The 24055-nt window shown below is 32.4% G+C and overlaps 3 protein-coding genes across 6 annotated transcripts in view; 2 read left to right on the forward strand and 1 right to left on the reverse strand.

The window, feature by feature from the left end:
• The window catches only part of LOC129798925 (flotillin-2), a 217030-nt gene that overhangs the window by 167380 nt on the left and 25595 nt on the right, over nt 1-24055 (reverse strand). The window lies entirely within an intron of this gene.
• On the forward strand, nt 1091-17523 carry LOC129798912 (glucose dehydrogenase [FAD, quinone]). The gene is made up of 2 exons (XM_055842412.1): nt 1091-1524; nt 13155-17523. The coding sequence occupies exon 2, from the start codon at nt 13322-13324 to the stop codon at nt 15215-15217; it is 1896 nt and encodes a 631-aa protein (XP_055698387.1). The 5' UTR covers nt 1091-1524; nt 13155-13321; the 3' UTR covers nt 15218-17523.
• LOC129798918 (glucose dehydrogenase [FAD, quinone]) lies at nt 20490-23918 on the forward strand. Its single transcript, XM_055842420.1, has one exon. The coding sequence runs from the start codon at nt 20839-20841 to the stop codon at nt 22702-22704; it is 1866 nt and encodes a 621-aa protein (XP_055698395.1). The 5' UTR covers nt 20490-20838; the 3' UTR covers nt 22705-23918.

Below are 24055 nucleotides of genomic sequence, written 5' to 3' on the forward strand. Positions count from 1 at the left end.
TATTTTAATCACTTGGGGCAATTAAAATCAAAAAATCGATTTTTAAAAATTCAATATGACTTATCTTGATGATTCCATTTTCGATTTCAATGAAATTTTATTTTATTTTTTATTTTATTTTATTTTATTTGCAAGATTTTAGTATATTGTAAAAAACCCCTAGGTCCCATTCCAGCTTTCTTTAATACTTTAAAGAAAACTTTTTTTATTTCAATTGCCTTACGGACTACTTTATGTCGCCCGGACGAAAAGTCCACGGATAAGCGAGACTACCGTATGTATCTTTTCGGATATGCAAAAGCTAAATTTCAGGATAATAGGATTACATAATCCATGCCTTACAACATCAGACAGAAAAGTATTTATTTTCTCATAAAAGTAAATTAATAAAAAGCATTTTTTTGGAATAATTTTGATGCGATTTATTTGTACGTTTTACTTTTTTTACATTTTATTTTTTTTTTAATTATTTTATTACCTCGTTTTAAATTCCCTTGTTCATGTTTTAAGTCTTAGGCCTATTTTGATAGATATCCTAAGTAATTAAGATTCTTAATAGTGGACCTCGGAATACTATGGTAACCCAGGGTGTTTCCAACACAAAATGTGTTCAAGTTCCATTTTAAGGGTTAGGAATCGTTTCAGTCGTTTTATCCATTGTAACCGTCAATATTACTTTACCCTATACGTTTCTTTTATCCCAAAATCCAGCTTCAAGATAGCCTGAAAATCCCAGCTACCATAAGCTTATTTGAGCTTTTCATTGGTTTTATTGCTTTTAATATTCCTCCCTACCAAACAATCATTTATTATCATTCTCACGAAGCATCACTCTCTGCAAACATCAACAACATCTTTTTCCCAACATTTTACGGTAGGTCTTTTGGATATAAGGTAAGATATAAGTATGTGGTAGAAAATAAGGGGAAAGGTATAGTTAATACCATGCGGCGCCAGAGAAATGGTATGCGCCCCCACCTCCGGTGCAAGAGTGCTTTTTCTTGCACTCACTCTCAATTCATCCATCCCATTCGACAACAAATTCCACCGTGTGCAAAACCCATTTCCGAATTGTAGACAGAGGTCTTTTAGTATATCCACGGATATCGGACTATTTGGTGGTATTTTTGAACTTTCATCCCAACTCCAAAAAAAAAAATTTGTGCACTCTCAGTGTATTTTATTTTTTTGAAAAATTTTACACTTATATACAACAGTGTTTTAAGGTGCAAGTGTCTTGTGCTTACCCAACAATTGCCCCATTGCGTAAACATTTGCGTTTAACATCGGTGGCTGCACAGTGAAAAGACACCATATTCACTTGGTTTCGAAAAGATCGCGAAGACGGTGAGATTTTCAAGTGAATGGTGAAAATTTCGCTTTTCCGCGAGTGATTGTGCACTTTTCCGCGTGAAATTCCAAACATTTTCCCTCCAAAGAAAACATTTGGGATTATTTATCAAGGATCTCCATCATCTCGATCGACATTTCAGTTAAAATGGATTATATTCAAATTTGAGAGAGGTACAACCATAGATTCAATGTTCAACATTCAAACAACTACAGAAAAAAAGTGTTGTGAAATTTAAAAGAAAAAAAATTTGCAAGACCTCTGTTGCTTCAAAATAGAAAAAAAGAACGATGAATTCGTGTGGGAATACATTATATTTGTGTCAAGAGTTAATTTTTTTCACACATGAAAAACCACTTTCAACATTTTAAAACCTATTGATCAAGAAAGAGGTGTCTCTCTTTTATCTTTACTGCAAAAAAATCAATAAAAACAGTGTCTGCAAAATTTCATTTTCTTCCTCTACAATGCCGTTGAAACTATGCCTTTAAGACCTCATATTACCTAACAACAGACTGATACTCTGGGAATTAAATAATAATGGCAATAAAGAAATCTTCCGTAGAGGAAAGTAGATGAGAAAAAAATAATATGAAGAGAAAAAGTATATATTTGGACACATAATCCAATCATTGCATGAAAATGCAAGTGAAATCATATTTCAGGGCTATTATTTGAAGATTAAATTTGTTCCACTCAATAATTTCACATATCACTCCCTATACATTGAATTAGTTCATCTTAAAGACTCCATGAGATTAAAGAAAAAACCATTTAATTGCCATTCAAAAAAAAAACAACTCAAAACTGATAGTGAATAGGTAATGAAAACTAATTAATTATTCATTGAAGTGCCATAAATAATGCAAAATTATACTGAACAGTGTTGATTTGAAATTAATTTTTATTATTTATTGTTAGATATATGATAATTGTATAAGAAAATATAATTTTTTAAATAATCCCAAGAAACCCAGCAATACGATTTCACTTGGACTTTTAACAATATGGAATCATTCCCCAATCAATTTAAATTAAAGATACAACAACCACAGTGCTAATTGGAGAGTTGAGTTGCAAGAAAAGAAAAAAAAACTTGTCAGAGATGCAGAAAGTAAAATTTAAAATATATTGGTAGCCCAAGTTAACCCAATATCCATATGAAAAGATATGATTCGAGAGACAGAAGAAAAGTCGAACGAGAAAGAAGGAAAAAAGAAAAACATTTGCATATAGGAAATTCTCTTATCATAAATCACTCCCTGACTTCTATGGCCAAAGCCTCTGACAGAGACAATATACACAAAAAAAGCTCATATCTCTGGACACAGAAGCTTTATAATGCAGATTTACTATACTGAAGATGAAATGGAAATTTAGAAAAAAAACAATAATTTGTTGCAAGTGAAGTAGCACAATCGTGAATCATTTCATGCTGATGTCTTTCGATCTACTTTAGTACAGACTCTTCTTGCAATTGTTGAACGCCTCGGGAGTTGTTTCTATGCTGAACTGTACCATTGCAAACATACAGTATGTGACTGTGCAATGAGATCATGATGATAAATAATATAAGATGATTTTTCCGGTTTTGAGTCTGCATTCCACATTACAATTTATATACAACATATTGCTCAAGAAATACGGCAATGATGTTGATGGCACATGACTAAATATTGCACCTTCTCTATAACTATCTTATAACACCGGTTGATAGATGTTGAAAACATTCACTTTGACAGATGATATTAATTTTTTTTATACGCTAGTTAACTGTTGAGTTTACGTAATATGATTTAATCTCAACCGCAAAGTAATATCAATTTATTTTCGTATATACACATACATGAAGTTAAAGAACTAATATTTAATAAGTAGTTTTAGCTGCCTAAAATAAAGTCACCAATTAACACTTTAAGAATCAGTGGGTCATCGGTGACTTATACGGGCTTCAGACCTAAGGCTTAGCTATAAGGCCTAACTTCTCTAATTTGTTCTTATGGCCTCTACACATTGGGAGCAATTTTTGTCAAAAATTGCTTTTTTGAAGGAAATTCCCTGCAGCGTTGTAGAGGGAAACGTCAAATTTCTGTCAAAAACGCAATTTTTGACGAAAATTGCTCCCAATGTGTAGACACCTTTAGTCAAAAATATTTGAGAAATTTTGACTTAGAAATAGATTATTAAAAAAAGGTAATCTATTTGAATCAGAAAAAATAAATTAAATTGGTCGCTATTTGGGATTTTGAGACCTTCGAAAACTAGGCTAAACCTATAGTCTGAAAGTGATCTTAGTGGCACCCTTAAGGAGTTAAAAATGGCAAGAGAAATTATCATTCTCATAGATATTACTGGCTTCATATCATCTATATATAAAACACGATTTACAAATTTACAAACTCTTTTAAATTACTTTACTTTTTACGGCCTTTATAAATTCACACAGTTTTTAAATGAAAAACATTTCACAGATCTTATAAATTAGTCTTGTGTTTGATTTTGGAATTATAAAATATTTAAGATTCTTAAATGTTTAGAAAAAAATACAGCTGAAAGTCACGTTGTCGAATGAGTATTTTTCGGTTTTAAAATTAGCTGAGATTCTTTACAATTTCTTTTTAAAGTTTTTAACTGGGTACTCAAAGGGTCAAGTGGATGCAAGTGTCTCGGTTTCGAGTCCCCTTTAGGTCACCAGGAATTTTTCTGGCATTAAAGTTGTTCGGATTGTATCCTGTGAGCTTCAATGCACTTGATTCTACGGACCATGCGACTAACAACCTCTTCTCGTACAAGAAAAAAATAATAACGCATGTCTAGAAATCCTCTTACGGGATAGCCTAGTTCCTCTAGGGAATGTTGTGCAGGTTATTATTTTTAAATGTATTCAATATGCGATCTATAAAGCTCATCAATTTAATACAATTTATTCTCAATTTAACATTATTTTATCTTAGCTTCTAGGGCTTTGCATATTTATGTTTACAATTTCTGCGCCATTAAGTTTAAATAGTTTAACCAGCAATGGACTATATTCCTTAATGAACCAGAAGTATTTCGGGCATTCTGAATCGCATTTCACCGCTAAAGTATCAGACCATACAAAAAAGGAAAATTTCGGAAAAGTTTTCAAAAAAATCAAAATAACCATTTATTTATTTTGATTTTTTTATTTGCAAAACTACTGTTGGATTTTCGTTTAAACCCAAATACCAGGGCATAAGTGATATCTGTGAAGGAAGTTCTATATATCGGCTACTTCAACCGAAAAACATAGAATATAGAACATAATTTTGGTTTTCGAGATATCTTTGTTAAAAGTTGATTATAAACTCGAATTCCTCATACTTTCCGACCATTTCCGACTGTATTTGAGTCTTTGGCGTCTCTGGTTGGAGCCGGTTTTAGGAACATCATCAGTTCAAAATAGTTTTCCGATATAACTTTTCACTTATGTAGACTTCAAAGTACAAGCAGTTCAGTAGAATCAAAAGTATAGTCAAATACCAAAAAAAACAATAAATACAATTTTTGAGGGTTATAGGCTTAAAATTTCAATTAAGAAAAAAACTTTTGAAAACTTTTTTTTTCCAAGCATTAGAAAAAATACCATGACAAAAAATCACTATTTCATAACGTTACAGGTAATCGTAAACGTAAACGAAAACTAGAGATGTGCGGGAAGGCTTTCAAGCTTAGCACACACTCTGGCATCAAACATTTTATATTTTTCCCACATTCCTTTATTGAATCTGACCTATCTATGGCAATATATTTTAATAGTTAGTATCAAGCCATACACTTTCCAAAAAAAAATAGGTTAAATTCATTAAACGAATATGAGAAAACTATGCAGTGTTCGAAGCCAGAGTATGTAGTAAGTCTGAAAGCCTTCCCCTACTGTTACCTAATTTTGAACTTATTTTCTTCGATTTTCAGATGAAGAAAGCTTTAAGAACTAATATCATAATTGAAATTAAAACTCTAAAAAGTTTAAAATTGAATTGAAATTAAATAAAAATTTCCTAAAACCAGCATGAAAATTAAGAATTTTGGTATTTCCCCTTCAAATTATTTTTAGTGAATTTTGTAAAATTTTGCACAACATTATGACTACTATTTTACTTATAACCCTAAAAAAATTTAAAATTTAAAATCAAATGAATTAATTACAAAAAAAAATATAGAAAATGAAAAGCATTAAATTTTAAAGACATTTTGTTTTGGTTTTTGTGTGTTATTTTAATTTTGAAATATTGGCATTTTTTTGTAAATTTCAAAAGAAATTCCTAATTTAATGATATCTATGACTAAGATTATCATGTAATTTAAGAAGGAAGTTTTATACTTCAAAATTACTTTAGTGAAATTTTGCATTTTAAATGTGTCAAAATTATAGTCACACCTGTCATAATGAGAAAGTGTACAAGACTGTTGATCTATGATCACAATAAAGCTACTGATTCCTTTCTCAATTTGTTACACTTGTACACATTTTACAAGCAATTAATCACACAAAATTGTGACTATATGAAAGAAACTCCCACAGAGAAGACTGAAAAGAGACCTTTAAAATATTCAAAAGATCGCGGTTTCTTTGTAGGTATATTGCTAAAATAAAACAAAAAAAAACACATGCCGCACTTTCCAATTTGAGAATAAAGATAAGAGATTGTTGAAGGGAAAACCTTAGAGTTATTTTGAATAATTTGTTGAAATAACTCCCAATTTTCGTATTTGAAAATTACATTGAAAATCATTGATAAGGCCAACACTTAAAATTATTGAAATTTAGGAAACATCCAAGACCTTTTCAGAAGCCAAGATCACGTTTTATGTTCCCTATAATATATTTCAAAACAATTTATCTCTATTAGTTTGCATGATTTTTTTGCAGGTAAAACTTTTATTTAAATTAAAAAAGAAAAAGTTCTTTTGATTCATGAAATATATTATCACGATCAATGAATTTAAAAAAAAAATCTTTCATGAAATCAAAGACTTTCAATTACTATTACCATTCCAAAATGATAAAATCAATTAGAAATAAAAAATATCACGATATTGCTGATCATTTGATCTCATGACAAGAGATATACATTAGCGTGGGATCACAAAATATGCATTTTCACAAAAAGGGCAAAAAATTTACATATAATAATTGAAAATGATTGCAGAGAAAGACTATAAACATTTTGCAAAACTTTAATTTACCTCAAAAGATCGCCAAGAAATTCACACATAAGGTGCAATTTACTGCGTGAAGTGGTAAATAAATACTATGCGGTGAATTACCAATAATAGCTATTCCAATTCAAAAGGCAAGATTATATCGAAAATTATTATCAATCTATTAGCAATCACCGTTGGTGTACCCCACGTAATAATTTTCATTCAAAATCGACCACATTTCACCGATTTGTGTAATTTTCTTCTAGCACTTTTCTTCCGCATCGTGAGTACAACAATGACAGATCAACACTTGATCTTCATTTGTGTCTATCTTACTTCAGCCGAAAAAAAAAACATTTATTATTTGCTCGTTAAATCTCGAATTTTATATCTATATGTGAACTTCTTTCCCTCTGTCACTCTCTTATAGTTGAAAAAGACAACTAAAGGAATGTTTTGACGCCTTCATCTTCAACCACCTTTTCCGCCATGGACAACCCAAAGAGATCGTCTAGGGCGATATGGTGAAAAGAAACCGTGAAAATGTAATTACATGGTTTTCAATTTCTGCACAATGAACGAAATGATTGCATTTTCATCTCAAAATGTCAGTCATTGCAACTTCCTCAGCGCAATATTTGCTGAAAAAGCTTATAGACAAAGTTTTCAGAGTGAAATATGCTATATAGCAAAAAAGAGAGAGGAAGTCCAAAGTTAAACAGGCGGAACTGATAATGTCACAAACGCTCAATATATATATCGCCATACAAAACATTTATGGGTGTAGTTTGATGATGTTTCTCGACAGTTTTCAACAAATTCTTCAATAAACAGATGTGTATGGAAAATAAATAGCAGCTTAGATTATGTTTGCCTCAATCATATTATGCAGACTTAAAAATGTGCCTTATCGTCGGATTTTTTTTATTATAAATTCGAAACCTAAACCATCTAAATTGCATTACGACGAAGCGAAGCATACATACAGAATTTTGACACATTCTATCACAAATTAGTTTCCAAAACAAAAAATCCAAAACTAGGGGAGACTGGGGCAAAAAGTCACAAATCGAAAAATTCTAAATTCAATATCTTTCAAGGTAAAAAAGATAGCAGCTCAAATTTTTTTCTATAGATAGCCTCCATAGACCTTCTTCAGCATATGTCGTAAGTTTCTTAGAATTCGAACCAGGAATTTAGAAATATAAAAAATATCGAATTTTTTAGCCCTATTTTTGAAATATTTTCCTTGCAGATGATAACAATTATTACCTACTTATTTTCCAAAATTGATGCACTGGTGAATATTTTCTAAATAATTTGGATTTTTTGAATACGAATCCGCTATCTAATTTAGAATTTCACAAAAATTCTTTTCTCCAGAAATCCTTTTATTAAAAATGGACATTTGGGGTAAAAAGTAACAAAAGGTATAGAGCAAAAAGTAACAAAAAAGCGAAGCAATTTCTGATGTCTCACGGCGAAAAGAAACGTCATTATAATGTCTCGCCGCTTGTTGTTTGCATTGGTCAAACGATTTGCAGTCTTTTGTTTGTTTTTTTTTTCTAAAATAGCATGGAAAGCGCTTTTCTGGTTTTCTCACTTTTCTCGCAGAGAATACAGTGTTTTACAAAGGTGTAGATGAATAAATTTTCTATGAAAATATGTTCTCTAGGTATTTTTCAAATTTACGGATGCCTGTAATGAAGCGAATCAAAATATGATAATACCCTATGTCTGGTACTATTTGCCCCAGCATTTTTGAGAAGAGTCACAAAATTACCTTTTAGAAATTGGTTCGATAAACGTATTTCCTTACAAAATAGAGGAATATTACATTCACAAAGTTGTAGAGCGGTAAATTTCCTATAAAACTGCGCTAATTAGAAATTTTTGAAGCGCTCGAGTAGCTTGTAAAAAAAATATCCGTTTTGTGACTTTTTGCCCCAGTCTCCCTTATTTAAAAATTTCTTAAAATTATGAAAGAATCAAGTCCAGCAGACTTTAGTAGTTTCTTATCTATCTTTTTAACCTAACTTAACTTTTACTTTAGTAAAAAAAAATAAATAAAATTAAAATTTAAATAATATTTTGTATATGTTTTAGAGCAGAGTTGTGCGAGAACCGTTTGAAACCGAATAAACATCAAAATAAGTTGTTCAGGTAGCGTTTTGATCATTGACGTACATGTTTCATATGACGTTTGTTCGGTTTCAAACAGTTCTTGCACATCCCTGTTTTTTGGAGGTTACCTAGCCGGACATTTCGTCCATATACGAAAATACCATTGAATCATGCCTAATAAAGTTTCTTCAAGGTCAAAGTTAAAAAGTGTCTAGAGAACCTTCTTCTCAATTTAATGGTGTAATATTCGGGCTCATTGGAAAGGTCTTGAAATTTCGGATAAGACTGAACCGGTTCCAATAGGTTATGAGCCGATATAAATAACTTTACTTCGAAAATAAATTATATACCCAATTTGGGTGATCTTTTGAGTGATTTATGACTCGATTCAAATCGGTTATAAACAGGTTAATTGCAAATGATACGAAAATACTTTTGAGATAAATAGCACCGAGGTTACGAATTCGAATATTTCGTCAAGCATGGGACACTGCCATTTTTTTTAATAATGCATTGAAATTCCGAAATTTTGACACTTTTAGAGATTTTGGCTATTCGGGATTTTGATCTATTCGGTGTTTTGGGCTTCGGAATTATGAGTTTTTCGGAATTTTGATATTCAGAATTTTCACGATTCATACTTCATTTTTATTTAGGGTTTAGTTTTTAATTTTTCAAATTAACTTTTCAAAGTGAGCCATTACTTCCGGTTAAAGCGTCAAAAAATTGTTAAATTAAAAAACAATAATTCGAAGTACTTGGAAATTTAATTTCTATTTTAAAAGACCAAAGGGGTAAAAGGGTCAATATGTTTTTTTAAAAGCTTATGTAACTAAAGGACTATTTGACACCGGCCCCGCAGTCCATTGAAGAATATTAAATTGATGATTTTCCCTATCAAATTGATCGATTGCTCAAAAATTGTCAGTGTTCAAATATTTTTATATTTTTCTATTTACAATTTTGTGAAATTATTTAAAAAAAAAGAACAAAAATTATGCTGTAAAGTATTTTGCACCAATCTGTCCTTTCATTGTGACATTATAAAATTGCATAGAACCTCATTGAAATCTTGCAAGTAATGCAATTAATTCCTTCGTAAGCATCGACAGTGTTTACTACCTCTTAAGAGCCTTCTTTTAATTAAAAGAGAGAAGTCCATTAAATAAATTAACATGAATCGTGTCTCCCACAACATCACTAAAAATCATCCAGCTTGCCTGTTTTCCTATATAGCCGATGATATAAATGCAAAGTGAAAAGAAAAACCAAATATTCAATGAAGCATTTCCTACCAAATGAAGAATCATCATCATAGGCATCATGCAACACAAATTGAATGTTTTCCTCTCATGTAAAAGAAAAAAAAGAAGCATAGAAAAAAGTGAAATTATATTTTCCCTCAATTGCACTACACACCATCTTCAATCGATAGACAATTGAAACACATGTTGAGGTTGTAAGAAATACCAAAAGCAAGTATTGATTGGTATATCTCGCCGAAGTGTCTGTTGTGCAAGAAAATATTGCGTTTGAATCTAAAAGTCACCACAGCAATGAAGTCAAGAGCCTTGTGTAACAATTTACCTTGATAATGGACATGGCAGTTTAAAATATAACCCGTAAAATCTACGTGTAGGATGAATGAATAATTGCTCATCTTATTTTGGATAAATCGTGGGTCTCTCTCATAACTCATCAACACACTCATTCTAAACTAAACGCGTGAAATTTAGCATTAAAATGCTAATTTTCTCATAGCAGCAAATAGCTCATTAGCAAAAATGTTTTCAATAGATCACTAATCATAATAAAATGATATGCGATAATAGATTTTTCATATAACTATAAAATCTCTAGACTTCTCACCAAGTTAAGTTCTACTTTGTATCTGATTGAGAGATCTTGAACTTGAGGGCACAAACACCTATAATTCTCAATTTGACTACAAAATGAAGATACAAATCACGAATGAAAATAAACAATTCTGTCGCTACCAAAAATACATTAAAACCTTCCTCCCAGTCAATGAAATTTGTAAACATCATTGTTTATTTTATTGCACACCGCTTACCAAAATAATTCTAACAACAATTGCATCACAATTCATTGAAACTGACAAGATACCGTAAATCATAAGCACGTGAATAAGCAATATAAATGTGAATAAATACAGGAAATTCAAAATTTATTTCTTCGTAAATAAAATAAATTCTAAATCACAATTTATTACAAATTTAACCTCAGGAAATTATGTAAAATTATTGGTTGTTTTTGAAAATTTATGCTAATTTTTTTCTTCAAAATTTGTCGAATTCCCTAATGTCTTGAAAACAGTGCATTAAAAGGGGCATCTAATTAATTAAATTAACGTTTAATAAATCCGCTTGAATTTGCTGTAGCATGCTTGGGATAAATCAACGCTTACGCTTTGATTTAGGAAGAGAGAAAAAATCTAAAACTTTAGACCACGCCCCCTAAGATTTCTGATAATTTATATTGTCTGTGAAACATGTTACGAACAAATACAGCATATTTCAAATCTTAGCGATAACTAGCAAAATAGAATGATTTTGTTTTAAATAATGTTTCATCTTATTAAAAGGAGTGATGAAGCGTTCCAAGCTTTGCTAAATGTTCGAACTTGTGAATTAGGTGCTATACCTCAAAGGTACACAGTGAAAAATTTTTGGCTGCTTTACCATGATTTTCATTGTAAATTTTACATTAAACATGTAATCGTGTGTACTAATACTGTGTAATTTGTACACCTTTTATTTGAAAACTGTATAATTTTACACGAAATATGTAAGAAAATATACACAACTGTGTAATCATTCCCAGTTGATTACACGGATTACAATTACATAAAATTTAAATTACACATTTTCAGAATACACATTTTGCTGAAATACATAATTTGTGTAACTTTACAAGAATAATCGTGGTAAAAAAGCAAACCAACGATATTATCATTGTATTTTTTTTTTTACTGTGTACATTCGCGTCATTTATTGTTTACTTAATAAAAAAACAATTTAAATCTATTCACAATTCATTCAAAAAATTTCTTATCGGTACATGATCGGTTCATTACCGATTAGTAATTAATTAGAACCAGTTCAGACTTATCAGAAATTCCAAGACCTCTACAATAAACCTAAATATCATACCACTCGGTTGAGAAATGCGCTCTCTAGAGCCCTTTAAACACTTGGCATTGAAAAACCGTATTAGGAATGATTCAATTTTCGCGTTATGGACGAAATGGCCGCCTGGACAACCCAAGTAGCAATTTTTTCTTAAAATAGTCTTGTAGAATTCCCTAAGAAAGGCACTATAGAACCAAAAATCTCTTTATTTACTTATAACGCTCTTGATTCCATCACTGAGATTACTATGAGTAAAGTGGCGCACTCTTAAGGATCTTAAGAGCTGCTATGGGAATTTCAACATAAAACTTTCACTTTAGGTCTTTTAAAAGTACACTAAAAGACTTGTCTAATACTTGGTTCTATAAGGCAGCTATTTTGCTTCTTGGGAATCTCCATACAAAATAACCAAAAATTAAAAAATGGAAAGACGAGTTTTCGAGCAATCCCGAAAAAACATAGAAGGAAGGGGGGAGGGTGGAAGAATAATGATATCGTTAATGATGGGGGGTTTTACTAACCTTTTTGAGAAAATTTTGCAAACGTCAGTTATATAGCAAACAAGGATTTAGAAGATTTAAAATTACAGGAAATCTTCAGCACATTGTTTTTTTTTTTTTTTTTCAATAAAACCAGATTCTGAAAAATTACGAAATTTTGTATTTTGTAAAAATCGAAAAAAATGAAAAATCCTCAAAATGTCACAAAAACGGAACGAGTTTAATATTTTATTTTGTTTGGAACTTATAAATTTTATAAAATATTATTTTGTCTTTTATTACTTATCCACCTCTTATCGAATTCTATCTCAATTTCATTGAGATGAAAAATTTCAATATTTAGGAATATCAAACAGCTTTATCAACAAAATATATTCTATAAATTTAATTGGAAAGACAAGGAACCAAAAAAAAAAACTAATAACCATAATTATAATTTTCGGAAATATCCGAATACTTCCTCAAGAAGATTAATGCACATTGCATATTATCTTCCATTTGGTCATAAGTTTTAAAGACAAAATGAGTAGATGAGGAAGTTCGTTCTGGTATGGCATTCAAAATGTCAAAAATAGCAATAATATGAGAAGAAAAAAAGTAGCAAGGCCTGAAGAATCTCATCATTTTTTTTTCACACCCATTATCCGGCTTAGTAGTCAATAGCCGGTGCATTCACATTGATCTTTCACACCTCCAAAAGGAATCTCCCATAATTGCAAGAAGATTTTCTTTATCATTTCTCAGAAGATGCCTCTTTACATTTGCATTATTCGCAACATTTTCATGTCATGCAGACAAACAATGCACGTATATTTATTCAATGGGATTCACCAGAGATTTTTTTTCTTCCTTCCGCAGAAACTCTTGTGGTGGAGTGATCATCTCCTCAATCGACATGTCCAGTCAAAGAGGTACTGAGACTGGGACTTTTGGCAGATTGTTCACAAAATTAAGAATCATCATCCCTCAGACAAAGACCACTCACAAGTGAATCACTGAAGAGGCATCCTAAAATCAACTGCAACATGGTGCTCAATATCTTGATAGCTTCATCTGTGATCAACACGACATTTGGTGTGATAACAACTAGTCTGTGGGTGATTCCCTTTCTCCTAGCCGCAATCTCATTTTATCGCTACGATCGCGTCGATCCCGAATCCCGACCCTTCGATCGACGCGTTATATTGCCCGAATATGACTTCATTGTCATTGGTGCTGGGTCGGCGGGTGCTGTTGTAGCCAATAGACTGACCGAGGTGCCAGACTGGAATGTACTCCTCCTGGAAGCTGGACCGGATGAAAATGAGATCTCCGATACACCCTCCCTTGCCGCTTACCTCCAACTCAGTAAACTCGACTGGCGCTACAAAACACGCTCATCTAACACCTCCTGTCTTGGAATGGTCAACAATCGTTGCAACTGGCCACGTGGGAAAGTCCTAGGCGGATCAAGTGTCCTCAACTACATGCTCTACGTTCGTGGAAACAAAAATGACTACAATTACTGGGAATCTCTGGGAAATCCTGGATGGAACTACGAAAACGTTCTGCACTACTTTAAGAAATCCGAAGACAACAGAAACCCCTATTTAGCCCAAACCACTAGGTACCATCGAACTGGTGGGTACCTAACAGTTCAAGAATCACCGTGGCATTCACCCCTTGTTGCAGCGTTTGTAGAAGCTGGAACAGAACTAGGATACCCCAATAGAGACATAAATGGAGCAGATCAGAGGGGTTTTATGATAGCTCAGGGTACCATACGACGAGGTAGTAGATGTAGCACTGCAAAGGCTTTCCTAAGACCCATCCGACTTAGGAAAAACTTTCATTTGAGCATGAATTCCCACGTAACAAAAATTCTGATAGATCCAAATACCAAAAGAACTTATGGGGTTGAATTTGTCAAGAATGGAAAGCGTTATCAAATTAACGCTAAGAGAGAAGTTATCTTGTCAGCTGGCGCCATAAATACACCCCAAGTGCTAATGCTTTCCGGTATAGGACCAAGAGAACATTTAGCTGAGAAGGGTATTGAACTCTTACATGACCTTCCAGTTGGGGACAATCTTCAAGATCATGTTGGAATGGCTGGATTGACATTTTTAGTTGATAAGCCAGTAACCCTAATTCCAACAAGAATGAATGCTGGATCTCTGGTATTGCACTATGTACTCAATGAACGGGGACCAATGACGAGTTTAGGAGGTGTTGAAGGTCTTGCATTTATAAACACACCATTAGCTAATAAGTCTGCCAATTGGCCTGATATTCAGTTCCACATGGCACCGGCCTCTATCAATTCCGACGGTGGAGATCAAGTAAAAAAAATTCTAGGCCTCAAAGAGAGTCTCTATCGAGAAGTTTATCATCCAATTGCTCGAGAGGATGCTTGGACAATTATACCACTTCTACTTCGACCTCGATCTAGAGGATGGGTTCGTCTCTATTCTAGAAATCCCTTTCAAGCTCCAATAATGGAGCCAAACTACTTCAATGATCCTCACGACATCAAGACCCTGGTTGAGGGAGCAAAAATAGCCAGAAAAGTCGCTGATGCCAAAGTCTTCAAGCAATTTGGGTCGAGAATCTATCGAAAACCTTTACCCAATTGTAAACACTTAAAATTCTGGTCAGATGAATACATTGAGTGTCACATAAGAACGATCTCCATGACGATCTATCATCCAGTGGGAACAGCAAAAATGGGTCCGGCCTGGGACAAAGAGGCCGTTGTTGATCCACGTTTGCGAGTTTATGGTGTTTCTGGACTAAGGGTCATTGACGCCAGTATTATGCCAACAATTACAAGTGGGAATACAAATGCTCCGGTAATAATGATCGGAGAAAAGGGAGCTGATCTTGTGAAAGAAGATTGGTTAGGTGAAGATTTTGTTGTTAGTCCACTCAGAGATCATTGAGCGATGTACAGACAAAAAAGTCACCTCATTTTCACACATCTTTTGTGAGTACGGGAGTCAAGACGAAAAAAAAAGCCAAGATCCACGTGCTTAAATGAAGCAGTACTGAGTGTGATTAAAAAAAAACAGTCATCTTAAGATATTCTGTACATAAATTAAAAAGTAACTGAATTCAAGTGATTCGCATGATTGAACTCAAGTGCGTGCCATTTCCCAGAATCAAAATAAATTACACTAAAAGCAGAAGAATAAAAATGTAAACAATGGTGTGCAAAATTGAGTGTAACAGAGTTCTTAATCTTGTAAATTGTATATAATTTTTGTAAATAGTTCTAGATGAGAGACAAGATCGCTATGCTATATAAAAAGTAGAATTGCTAGTTAATTAAAATTTATTATGTAAATTTTTAGTATATCGTGTACAGAAGACAATATGTAATTATTTGAAAGCACTGAGATTCTCATTGCATCTAATCAATGCTATTAAAGACCAAGCATGGAAAAACTTCAACAGAATATCCTCAATTATAATCTCATGACATTTAATGAGACATTAGCTTAAGAACAAAAAATAAATAAAATTGAGGGAAAAAATATATTTTCATCACTGCGAAGAAAATTGTCTATCCTTAAAACTACAGGGTGTTTTACCATAATTATTGGGAAAGAAACTAAATTCAAACAGCATTCATTGAGAATTTTCTGAATTTCATTCAGCATTTTTTGAGAATGGAAATTGCAGGTTTATTTTTTGTAAATTTGTTGCTTTCTTTTTCATTAAAAAAAATATATTTAAAATAAAATCGACTTTAGAAAATATCAACCTAAAAAGAGGGTCGGCGAAAAGCCAAAATCAATATCTGAAACTATTTTGCTTGTAAACACAGAAAACATTAACAGAAAATAGACGGTAAACAAATCTGACTATTATTTCTTGTAAACTTCAAATTTTCAGAATTTTATCAAAATATAAGATACGGAGCGAGAAGTTGATAATGTATAATAACAAATTGATGAATTATACTGTATTTCTCTCACGTTAATTAATAATACAATTCAAAACAAAATTGCTAATTCTTTTCGAGGAATACATTTTACAAATGATAACTAAAATGGGGTAGAAATTGTTTGATTTAGCTAAGAATTGTTGAATGGAAAATCCCAATGATTCAAAATGATAATTTTCACCTCTATCGTCACTATCATGGAATAATTTTCTCAATGATCTACGTCAAATTGAGCCAATCACCATATGAAATAGTTATGGTGATTTAATCCCACGACAAAAGATAATTTCATAGAATGATTTTTCCACTAAGATCTTGCATAATGCAAGAATTATTAATTGGTTGCTTTTTATTTGTTCTTCTCATCTCTCTCATACTTTTATTCTCGTTCCTCTTTTTTTTTGTTCGCTGAGTGGCTTGTTGAGTCTCGATGACCCTTAAGCGAGCAAACACCTCAATTATTTATTATAGCATGAGATGCAACCTTCAATATTTTGGTCGATGGACGTATGCAACGATGTTGTCCAAAGAATTTCACATTATCGGCGGACTTCCTCAAAAAAGAATCCTCTATATAAGCTATATACGGTGCTTTTTGCTCATTTCACCGTATCTCTATAATTCATCGGAAGTTGTATGATTCAACATATGAAGATGTTGAGTGCAAAACTATGAGCGTGATTGCATCAATTAAATGATTTATGCACAGTTGAATCATTTATAAAATTGGATTGTCCTTAAACTCATGTAATGCGTAAGTAAGAAGGCTGTATGTTAAAGAAGACACAGAAGTAATTTTTCTGCATTAAACATAAAACCATTAACACAGGAATTCAACATACTTATAAAACAGTGATAAATCTAATGTTTAAAAAAAAAAGAAGTGAAATATTGAGTCGTTGGATGTAAAGGCCAATCTCAAAGTTCATTGAATTCATTAAAATATTTTGGATTTTATATTCTACAAAATGTTTAAATAAATTATTTCTTTATTTGATAACAATAACGGGTGGTGTTTTATAAAGGTCCCTTATTACTTTACATTTACAGCCTGTCGTTAAGTACCTACCTCAACATAAGGTAATTCCCACATTAAAACTCAACATTTTAATACTCAATAAAACTATAATCTATCCAATTAATTTCAAGTATGAAATACTTTGCTGCATTTTTATATGAAAGTAAAGCAATGACCTAGAAAATAGGCCTAATGGGATAATTAAACTTTGACTATATGTTCCTCTCGTTCCTCTCTTTCAATGTGTTGCTTCAAATTTTCAAAAAAAAAGGAAAAAAAAATATAAATCAGTTTCCAGTAAAAAGATTAGACAATTTAATACAAAATTGATTCAGAGCAAATGAACCATTTATTATACTAACACGGATTTCACACAAAAAAGTTCTAAACCTCGTTTCCAAAGATTCTAAATTTTAAGAAGCAAGCAAAACTATTGAATTTTAAAGGTCTTAATGATTAGTTGCTCTTATTTTAAGCAGTAAATAAATTAAGACTGATCCTTGACAATATTTAGCTTATAAATTTTGCCGGTACAGGATCTGGTAAAAGAAATGTACGCGAAAACCCTCTATATAATACTCATCCTAAACTTTCTGTGTACACAGAAAAGAATATCTCGTAAAATTGTTCGTAAATATTTGTGAATTCCTACTGGAAACTTACGAAATGCTCGTAAATCTTATAACCCACTAAAGAGTTCATAAAAATTTGTATTTTTTCACAAACATTGTTCGTAAATTGATCACTTGACTAGAATTTTTTTGTTCTTTTACAAAAACATTTGTTCATAATTGTTCATAAACACACACAAAAGTGTTTGTAAAATTTTATCATGTGTTCGTAGTTTTTCTGTAAAATTCTCGTCAAGTGATCATGTTACAAAGAATGTTTGTCAAAAAAAGCGCAAAGTTTTATGAACTTTTTAATGGGTTATACGATTTACGAGCATTTTGTACGTCCCCAGTAAAAGAATTCACAAACATTTACCAACAGTTTTACGAGATATTCTTTTCTGTGTATGAAATTTTGGTTGATCCTCTACTCCGCTGCTAAATTTTACGGACGAAATATTCTTGAGGATCAACCTTGAATCTATTTCAGACCATGTAGTACGCTGTGAAAATTTCTTAAGAATCTTGTCTATTATAAAGTTAAATCATGTGACTGAACTACAAGTCTAAAGATGAATACTTCAAAGCCTTTATCAACGTTAATGACATAAAAAACTAATTTAAAAAATGTATACAGCATTGAAAGTATCGACATATTTGAATTTTTATCAAAGCAAAATTTAATATTAGTTCAGATTTTTTACTTACTCGTATTTCAATTACCCTTTACATTCTCTTTTAAATTATCCAAATTCGAAATTCTTTTGTACTAGAAAATTTTATAAACGTTTCAAACAAATTACAGTGCACGTTCTCTAATCCGGATCGGCGTAATCCGGACGTGTTATCGACGGTTACATTTAAAATAATTTTGAGGTCATGTATGTGCGTTCAGCAATTAAAATGAATTATCCTGTGATGTTTTTGTTTAACAAATGAAGTATAATAGCATAGAATTCTCTAATTAGGGTAAAGTGATATAATTTGGAATTAGTGTTACAAGTTGGACAATTTGCCGGTACAACTTGGACATGGCTCTTTTCGTAATAAATACAGTACATAATTTGTTTTTAAGCACAAGGAACCAAATTATAAAATTAAAGCATTAAAAATATACAAATAAAAATGAAGTACTAAATTTATCAAGACAAAAAGCCCTGTCCAAATTGTACCATTGTCCAACTTGTACCACTTTACCCTATGTCTTTTTAATCTTCTTTAAAACTTTTATTCTAATTCTATAAAAAAAAAACTTGTATTATATTTTGGAGACGTTGAACAAATTCAAAAAATCCATCCGGATAATGAAGCGGACATCTGCCATATTGTCACCCAATCATCCGAATTACGAAGCGGGCACTGTACCAATACGTACCTACATTTTCGAATACTAATATTAAAAATATTTTAATTTCAATCATGCAATAGTTGTACTTCAAGATCTGACTAGTAATGTTTTAGTCGTTCAATTAAAAATCACAAAGCTTTGTCGTTAAAAAAGACAAATTTTTACATGACCTATATTTCAAAGCTATTTCGGAAGTAGTGAAAATTTTTATGCATAAACTTGTACAATACAAAATTGTCATCAGTCTCGAAAATGGGGGAATTTACATTATTAATCTTTTTAATGCACAATATAAAATAATAAAAATAAGAGAAATAATTCCCGCATGAATGAGAAGTCCCCCAATCGTAGTTATAGGATTGACACATAGCTTACATTTTAAATGTATGTTAAAAAAAACAAATCAAATACAATTTATATTTAAAAACGAATTTATTCTCTTTGTAAAGGATTACCATGTACGAAAAGTCTTAAAGTTACAGTTCTATCATAGATAGAACCTTCAACTTTGCTAATTAAAAAACATAAACATAAAGTCCTTTCACATTGATTTATCTCAGTGTACGTGATAAAATAGATAAAACACTCTAAATGACATCATAGAATAATTTTGAAAAGAAGATTATTATAATAAAATATGCTGTAAATAAATTAAAATGTTGTTGTGTGTTTCAATGAATACGAATAAAAGTGAAAAAATATGCGTTATTTTAATCTTTTTTTTTTCAATCCCAACACAATCAAAACTGCGTTTTTTTCTCCCCCACCTCACAGATGCAGCTACTCAATACACAGACTCAAAAACTGATCTTTCCGGCCAAAAAAGCCGGAAGAATGTCCATCGAAGAATTGATCAGCACTCCGAATACTACAAGTTCTCTTGCAAGACATAAGGTGAATCGAGATAAATATGTAAAACCAATCAATGGACTCATCAACCTTAAGAAAAAACAACAACAACTTAATGATTGTGTAATAGAAAAATATACATAAAATTCGGATCAGATTGAGAAGAGGAAAAAAATATAAAATACAAAAAAAATATTAGTCAGAAAATTAAAAAATTCATAAAACTCGTTTCCTGCACATTTCGTATGACCTCCAAGGACTTTGGGACGAATTGGTGTGCGTTGGTCAGTGTCACAAAAGCACCGTACAAGAGGCTTATGGTGGGCTTTCCGTGGCGAATTTAATATGCATCACTTTTTTTCCATATAGATATTTATTCTCAACACCATGTGCCCGTGAGAATCTTATAAATATAGACGGGGGAAAACTCTGCCACATTCTCAGATCTACATCAACTCGCAGACTGACTAGATCGTTTCCATTGTACATTCTTGCGGTAGTCACGGAAAAGTCCGGATTGTCCCGATAAGTGTATGGTTATTTATGAAAAAAAAAATTCATTGATATTTTATATGCATTTTCATCATCTCCCATTAAATTTGTGAATAATGTGTGACATTTACGATTAAACAGTTGCGCAGAGTGAAGATGAACTTTATTCTAAGTACAAAAAATACGCAGAAATCACCCATTTCCGGGATAGAAAACCAAAAAAATTAAATAAATAATAACTGCAATGAGTGAAGATTTATAATATATTAATAGTAACCCAGTGAAGTGGATTAAAAATGTGGAGATTATCTCTAATACTGATAAATGTGTTCCTTGTGGAATTTTCCGTTTGCCAATTCGGATTCGGACAAGTCCTTGTGGATTCTGTATTCTCAATCAAGAATTTCCTCGAAGATGGTGGTCAAAGACTGTCATACGAACAGAACAATTACTATATCAATAAGGAATATGATTTTGTGATAGTGGGTGGCGGTTCGGCAGGATGTGTCCTGGCTAATCGCCTATCAGAGAATAAGAATTGGAAAGTGTTGCTCCTTGAAGCAGGTCCAAGGGAAAATCTACTCATGGATGTCCCTATGTTTGTTCACTACCTTCAGCAGACAAATGCCGATTGGCACTACAAGACTGAGAGATCTAACATCTCGTGTCTGGCCATGTACAATAACCAATGCAAGTGGCCACGTGGAAAAGTCATGGGGGGCTCCAGCGTGCTCAATTATATGATTTATACACGCGGTAATCGTCGTGATTACGATCGATGGGCAAACATGGGAAATCCCGGCTGGAGCTGGAATGACGTCCATCCGTACTTTCAAAAGATGGAAAAAAGCTTCATAAAAGACGCCGTGCCAGGATATTTGGGAACCAATGGCCCTATGTCAGTCTCCTACCCAAATTGGCACACAAAAATTGCCAAAGCATTCATCAAAGCTGGTCTCGAGAATGGAGCATCGTACGTGGACTACAATGGACCAACTCAAATTGGATATTCATACTTTCAAACAACCACAGAAGATGGCCTCAGAAAGAGTTCAAATGTGGCATATATTTATCCTATTCGAGGAACACGGTCAAATTTACACATCAAAAAGGAGAGTTTTGTCACAAAAATCCTAATAGATCCACAAACCAAGAGAGCCTATGGTGTTGAATTTGTCAGTGATAAGAAACTATATCAAGTATTTGCGAGAAAAGAAGTGATTATATCAGCTGGAGCTATAAATTCACCCCAATTGCTGATGTTATCCGGCATTGGGCCAGGTGATCATCTTCGTGAGCATGGTATTAAACCCCTAGTGGACTTGGCTGTTGGTTACAATCTCATGGATCATACAGCAGTCCCTGTAGCCCTTACAGTCAACATTACCTCAATGTTTATTGAAAATATTGCAACAATACCCAATCTCTTGCGATACGAATCAACAAGAAAAGGTCCAATTTCATCAATTGGAGCCTGCGAAGCTGTGGCATTTTATGACTTTGACAACCCAACAGACCCAGATGGATGGCCTGATATTGAACTCTTCCAAGTTGGTGGCACCCTCTATGGTGACTCTATCTACAGGGACAATTTCAACATCCGCACATCAATCTATGCCACAATTTACCATGACATGGAACGCCGCAATCAGAACGGATTTCAAATTTGGCCCATGATTCTACGCCCAAAGAGCAGGGGTAGAATAACACTGCGGAACAACAATCCCTTCTCCCATCCTCGAATCTATGCCAACTACTTCTCTGACCCACGAGACGTAAAAACTGTCCTCCGTGGCGTGCGGAAAGTACAAGAGTTAACAAAGATGCCATCACTGGCACGAATAGACGCCAAATTGATAGATTATGAACATCCAGTGCCAACATGCGCTCATCTTGGTATCGATTCAGACAACTACTGGGACTGCGTGATACGTCATTTAACATTAACCATCTACCACTATTCCGGCACATGCAAAATGGGGCCACCAAGTGATCCCACAGCCGTGGTAGATTCTCGACTTCGTGTCTACGGCATCAGCAATCTCAGAGTCATTGATGCCAGTATCATACCAGAAATTCCTGCTGGTCACACCAATGGTCCAACACTCATGATAGCCGAACGTGCGGCTGATTTTATTAAGGAAGACTGGAATTATGTGTAATAATTCGCAAAAAAAAGCTCCTTATGCCACACAGTGACTTGCCATATTTGGACAAAAAATAATAATAGAAGGAAAAAGTCAAGGAAAAACAAACAAAAAACAAACTTAATATAAGATGCAAAAGACAATGGAAAAAACTAGTTTTTAGTTAGACATTCTCAGTCAGAATATGAATCAATTATCTCAAAGTATTTAAAGTATAATTAATTTACTCAAACTCCAAATGTGATTGATACGGTATAGGAGCAGTAGAAAAACAATAATAGCAAATATTAAATTGCCCATATTGTGCTCGTACGTGTATCTTATATTAATTTAGGTAATGCGTTAATTTGTAATTAAATATATTAAATTTATCAACGCTTAAATGTAAAAAAAAAATGTCAGAGAGAAACATTCCTGAGCAACGTATGAGATTTTACAATGGAAATAGAAATAAAATTAATATTTAATAGTCCATAATTGATTGTGTGATCAATTAAATATACTCTATAGTCTTATAAATTCCACACTTGATTCTAATCTAAAGCCATTGTTGCAATATTGCAATAAAAATCCAGTTTTCCCTTCAGACTAGAGTTCAAGTTTGAGGTGTTTTTTATAGCCAAAGGCGCCGAGAAAAATCAGTATAGGAATTTTTTTTCTTTATATTCAAGATCATCTTGGGGGTAATTAAGGAAATTTGCTTGCAGGGATTTAATCACACAAAATGAGATTTCGAATCAGCAACTCAAATAATTTTCATCTTGATTTACGTCAGTCTTTGAGAGAATTTTGATGAATTAACTGGGTTCTTACAAGTCTTTACTTTTGGAATTCCTCCTTATTGAGAACTTTTTGCTTTCAGAATCTTATTTTTCAAGACATGCAATTTTTTCTCAAGCTTTGATTTGCCATCACTTGCCAGACGTACATTATGTACAGTTACTTTTTTTACCTCAGTCATTCACCAATCAATAATTCATTTACCAAAAATTCTTCTCTAGTGTTTTGACCTAGTTCTGTCTCTTTAGATTGAGTCGCTACTTCAACAAGTTCTAAGCCAAATAGAAATAAATCTTCCCTCTTCTATTTATCTTAAAAAACATTCTTTCATTCTTACATGGATTGATAGCATTTGCAATTTAACAGAAGATATTTATCATATAGCAAATTATGTGACATAATACGGAGGATATAATATATTAAAAAAAAACTATTTAAAAAACGAAAAACACTTTTCCTTTCTCTCGCAAAATCTAAAACTTAAAACAATTTAAATAAGACACGATGTATTGTGATAAGCATCTTGTTTTAAATTACAAATGAAACAATAATCATTGCCACAAATAATACCTAACGCACATATTCA

The sequence above is a fragment of the Phlebotomus papatasi genome, chromosome 1, assembly GCF_024763615.1.
Source record: "Phlebotomus papatasi isolate M1 chromosome 1, Ppap_2.1, whole genome shotgun sequence".
Taxonomy (NCBI): Eukaryota; Metazoa; Arthropoda; class Insecta; order Diptera; family Psychodidae; genus Phlebotomus; species Phlebotomus papatasi.